Source organism: Citrus clementina, unplaced genomic scaffold (assembly GCF_000493195.1).
Source record: "Citrus clementina cultivar Clemenules unplaced genomic scaffold, Citrus_clementina_v1.0 scaffold_9, whole genome shotgun sequence".
In the NCBI taxonomy this organism is placed as follows: domain Eukaryota; kingdom Viridiplantae; phylum Streptophyta; class Magnoliopsida; order Sapindales; family Rutaceae; genus Citrus; species Citrus x clementina.
This window is the reverse complement of record NW_006261964.1, coordinates 9092994-9099021: the sequence shown is the minus strand read 5'-3', so window position 1 is coordinate 9099021 and position 6028 is coordinate 9092994. Positions and strand designations below refer to the sequence as shown.

The 6028-nt window shown below is 31.0% G+C and overlaps 1 protein-coding gene across 1 annotated transcript; it reads left to right on the top strand.

The window, feature by feature from the left end:
- The first annotated feature begins 5578 nt into the window (after nucleotides 1–5578).
- Nucleotides 5579–6028, top strand: LOC18032713 (S-protein homolog 3). The gene has a single exon (XM_006420479.1). It carries the CDS (start codon nucleotides 5579–5581, stop codon nucleotides 6026–6028), a length of 450 nt encoding a protein of 149 aa, XP_006420542.1.

Sequence of the window (6028 nt, the reverse complement as noted above, 5' to 3'; positions counted from 1 at the left end):
TGCTTCTTCTTCGACATATGTCTATGCTCGCCTTAAACTTGCATTGTTCCCAGTGGTGTGGCTTGCACCTCCATCCTCCTCCATTCCTATATGTTGAATTTGATTTTATTTTTGGAGATATAAATTAAACTGTAAAATTGTGGCTACATATTAAATCATTACCATAGTTCTTAATTTAAAATACTAACAAAACATTTCATATTTAAATTGACAGATAAACAAATCACAGAGTACCACATAAATATAATGTCACAACACTGAAATAAAATTCCTAATGAAGAATATATTAGCTATGGTTTTCAAGCCATTAATTAAACATTGCATCTGCTAAATCATTTCTCCACCCAGTCCATTGATCTGAAGCTTCAAGAGTGGTTATGTTATTTGCATCTTGTACTTCATTATTGTCTATCTCAATTAATTCGTGCTCCAATGGATCTACTGACATTTCTCTCTTAATTAAATTATGCAGTAAACAACAAACAGTAATAATATAGCACTGCATTTTGATTTGATAAAAAGATGGACTTCGTAGTATAGCCCATTGCATTTTGAGTAAGCCAAAACATCGTTCTACAACATTTCTTGCAGAAGAATGTTTCAACATTTCTTAGAACGTTTGTTCTAAGGAGCAAACCCATCTCTCCATTCTGACAAGTAATATCGTGTTCCCCTATAAGGTGTAAGGAATCCTTCTGCATTTGAATATCTGACATCTACGAGATAGTAGTAACCTAATCATTTTACATGAATATTAGTTAAAAAAATATAGTTTGTGGGTAATTTGGCTAAAATGAAAAAAGAATAAAATAAAAAGTTAATCATAAGTCATACCTGTTGGAACTCTTGAACTAGTTAGTTTGCTTATAGCATCACAGAGTATTCTAGAGTCAAAGGCTGACCCTTCTCATCTAGGCATCATGAAGATAAATTTCATGTCTCCTGAACAAACTCCTAAAACATTAGTTGCAATCTCACCCTTTCTTGTTTGATATCTTGGTTTATCATTTTTTGGCACACGTCTTATATAAGTTCCATCTAATGCCCCCAAACAATTCTACATACATTGCAAAAACATACAAACTTGCTCTTCGACAGTCACCAAATCATCGCCCTTTACCTTTCCTCTTGATCGAAGTAACTCACATAATAAACCAAATGTTCGTCTATCCATGCTTAGTTGATGCACACATTGTAAGTCACCATTGCCTATTATGCTATCTAGGTAATGCAACCGACTAGCATGGTTTATGAATGGTCGACTACAAATCATTTTCTTTTCATTGCGTTTCTTAATCAACTCCAACAAGCACAAACACATCATTATGGATAAGAACACTAGTTGTAGGTGTCAGTTGGTCAATAATATGTAAAGGGAAAATTTTCGTCTTCTTTCCATATCTAAAAACAAATAGATAAAAAACATCAATTACTAACAAATCCTAAAACATGGAAACAAAAAAAAAAAAAACTATTTATAGAATCCCAGCCTCTTTTCTCAATTGGTAGATAAGAGCATTAGTGCCAGAACTCACAATAAATAAAACATAAATATCAAATCAGAACTTCCAAATATCATAAATAGAAACAAAAACAAGTAGATATTGAGACTTTTGTACCCAATAATAAGTTAATTACATCTTTATTACCTTAGGCATTTCCCAATAATAATTCCTTTGTACCCAAAACCTCTTTTGCCTTAATCATCTTTAATCTTGAATATTAAAGTGCTATAAATCTTTATATTAATTATTCCCTAGTGATATAGCAATTAATATATCTATACTTATCTTAGTCAACACTCAATATAAGCCTAGACATGCAGCAACAACATTACAACAAGTCGTCACTCTTGTCTCTTTAATCAAACTTTTTTTAACACTTTTTTACTCACTTTTTTCACTGGCTCCTCCTCCTCCTCCTCTCTCTCTCTCTCTACCCCTTCACTCCTTAAAAAACATAGCCAAAAAAAAAAAAAAAGCCCAGAGATAAGCCGTATGGCTTTTTTATTTTATTTTATTTTCAATTGGCCAAGTTATGACTACAAACATAACCAAATCAATAGACAAAATATAAGCCACATGGCTTTTTTCTTTTTTCTTTTTTAATTGGTCAAGTTATGACCATAACATAACGAAATCAACAAACAAATGTCAACCATTTCACTTTTTTCGAATGAGTAATGCATGATATTTATTATGTATCTAAACAAAATTTGAGGAAAACATACCTAGCAAATGAAGGAGAACCCAGAAAACTTCTGAAAGTTTTTGATAGGAACTCGAGAGCAAGACCAATTCCCTTTGAAATTAATATGGATCTAGTTAATATTTGAATGCTTAATAAAGATTTGTTAAAGTTAAGTGCTGAAATTACTTGTATCAAAAGGATTTGGTAAAAAGTTGTCCGTATCGTTTTTAGAAGTGAAGAAGAAGATGATATGGGTTGTGGACTTGTGGGTTCTTTTACTTTTCTTTTTTACTTTTATTGACCAAGCTAATAAAGACCCGGGGGTTGGTGCGGGTCTTTATTGCACACCTAAATTTGTATTAATTTTAGTTTACAGTACATACCAGTTGAATAATTTTACTAAACATGGGTTAAAAAAGTAAGTACAATACATACCCTCTTAATACATACTGCCAAACATGCCCTAAGTACGCACTATAGGCTCCATCTATTCGTGAACAGTACTGTATATGTGAACAGTGCCGTATACGTGAATAGTATCGTATACCCCAAGCACAAACCGTCTGCTCTGATACCAATTGTTGCGGTAGCGCAGGTTGAGTGATTATTAATATTACGATGACTGTGACTTTTGGAGAAATGTAAATGTGGAGATAAATAAATGTAAAGAAAATAAGACACAATAATTTACTTCGTTTGACATAAAACCTATGTTCACGAACAAAGATTGGAAAACAATTTTGCTAACAAACGGGAATTTACAAAATTAGAAAAACAAAACTCTCAAAACCCAAAACCCCAAAACATCCAATTGTATCCTCACTAGAACACTCAAGTAAAAGCTCTCTCAAATCTCTCAAATTGCTTCACTTGCAATTGCTCTATCTTACAAATTTTGGGATGGATTTGCAGCTCTTCCTCTCCTCTCTGGCAAGTAATCCTTACCTACCAATTTTCAATTTGGGTGCAATTTGCCAAATTGATAAATCAAACTCGAGTACAAAGTTTGATTTTTTTTTTTATCAACTTAAGTCGGTGCCCACAAAGTTTGATTTTTAACAAAAAGATGGCCCATTTATGCTCAACGAAGGAAACAATCAATATGAAATTTGTCCCGGTTGGAATGAGGGATAGTTTCCAGCATATTACATTGAGACGTACAAGTTATTGGTGATAGTAATTTTCAAATTTTGAATAAACAGAAGCTATTCTTGTTATGCGCATTACATATGAAGTCCATATATTAATGGATAGGTTATAAAAAGACTGATAGATAGGTTGTACACATTGTACATAGAAGCTCAAAAATGAATGTGCATTGTATATGAAATTTAATAAGTTCATGCAGGTGCGGAACCGGGATTTGAATTTCGGGGTCACAGAAATGTATATGAAAAAAATCTTGTAACAAAAATAAATAACACTAAATTAAAAAGAATAAATAAGTACCAAACTAAGGAAATAAATAAGCACTAAACTAAGGAAAATATTATACCATTTAATTCTACACCATATATCAAAATAATTTTTTTTTGAAAAACAAATTGTTGCTGATCTTCAAAAATTGGAGGCATAGGATTAGATACTGCTAGTAATTTTGCAGCTTCTATATTTTCTACTTTTTTTTCTCTTAATAATTTGGTCAATTTGTTTGCTCAATAAATTAATAGCACATAACAGATTAGAATAAAAATTCATGATAGAAGATTCCTTATTAAATAAATAATTTTAAATAATAAGTACAAATAATATAAACTTAAATAAGAGAGAGAGAGAAGAAGACAACGCAGAAACCAAAACTTAAATCTTAAGGTAGAGTTGATGGCCTTGTAGAAGAGAAAAAAAAGGAGGAATATGATTCATTATTTAGTGTGAAATAAAATTTAAAATAAATAGTAAAAGATGAAGACGCCAATTTTTAATTTTAAGGACTTGAGATTTAGTACAACTATTTGATGGAAGAATAAAAAAGAATGGACAATTTACTTTTTATATAATATAAATTCGAAAGTATAATTTTCAAAATTAATTAAGTGGTTGCAAATCCGGCCACTAATATATTTCTCAACAATTATTTTTTACATAGTATTTAAAATTTTCCAAATTTTGGGGGCACATAAATGCTTCCGCCTGTGAGCTCACGGCTATAGAATGGATGTGGCTTCAAAAGCATACCAAATGAGATGTATGCATCTAAAAAATTTAAGGATAAGATTGAGTTTGATATAAATAAAAAAAAGGCAAATGATCTTAGATTTCCATTTTGTGAAAGAGCTGAATTGAAAAATAGAATTGTAAGTAAAAATAATCTTAATATTATGAATTTTTGAGGGCTATTTCTTTTATGAATTGATAACTTTCAGAATTCAAGCAACATTTACGGCAACAATTAATGTTTGTTAAAGCCGTAGGAATCAAATATGGCATTTTACTTTGCCTTAGCAATCATCCAGATTTTATCTCAAAGATGACGATGGAGACTAATCAACGGAATCCTCAAACGGCTAGCTGTTTGAAGGAATTTTAGAGAGAAATTACCAATTATTCTGTTAGTTTATATTCCTAATTTCACGTAATTTATCCTTTCCTTTTCAAAAATATCATCGACGGAGAAATATTTTCTTCAAACACTCAATTTTCAAATTTTTATTATTAATTTAAATATTAAAATACGATATTCACCAGTAGGATTTAAACCCCACTGAAATTTTTTTCCATCAATTTTTATTACTATTTTTTCCTTCTGCCGACGTGGATTGCTTTACATGTTTTAAAATAGAAAAAATATTATATCTTATGCATTAGCAAGGTTTATAATATAATAAATGTATCAAACACTCATTTATATTGAGGTTTGACTATATTTATTGTTTTATACCAATGATTGAAAGTAAAAATGATTAACCATAGTTTGTTGAAATTGATGATTTTTCCCTTTATATTTTAAAATCCATAAAAATCCCTCTGCCGTTAGAAAAGAAAGAAAGGGGATCAACGTTCAATTTTTTTTTTTTTTTTGTCTATTTATCGTTAGTGTGAGAAAAATTAGCAGCTGCCTGTTGCTATGCATGCCGTTATTATTATTTTTTATTGATGTTTTTTAAAGGGTAACCTGCCATCTTTATCTATTTGATCTTGACAAAATTTCACAAAATCAATAACCTTTTGAAAAGCATTAATTGGTCAGTCGAAAAATGGGAAAATTTGATTTAACCTGATATCCTCATAAATATTTTGATAATAACCTGTCTTTTTACCTTATGAATCAACATAGAAAGTGTTCTCATAATTATCTTATTTACAAGAATCCTTGTCATGATCTATCTGATATCGTTTATATAAATAAGGGAGAAGAGAGTCTAAACAGAAGGATGAGAAAAAGAAAAAAATGGGTTCTTTCACCATACATGATTTGTTGGTCATCCTTTTTGTTTTTCCACTCTTTGCATATGTGATAGGCGAGGACTCGGAGGGCTTAAAAGAAGATGTGAGGCATATTCGAATAACAAATAAGATTGATCCAGGCGTTGATCTCACTTTTGAATGCAAGTCCAGAGATGATGATTTTGGGAAAAAGGTGCTTCATTATAATACTTATTGGGAGTTTCAGTTTCGGCCTAATTTTTGGGGAACCACAAGATATTACTGCTGGTTTGCATGGCGAAATGAATTCAAATGGTTTGATATTTATGATCATAACAGAGATGCTCGTGAGTGCAGGCATTGTGTATGGACTATTCAACCTGATGGGCCCTGCATGTTAAATAAAGCTGAAAATAATTATGACATTTGTTATTTCTGGAACAGGCCTGATCGTGTACGTAGCGCCATTCCTTAA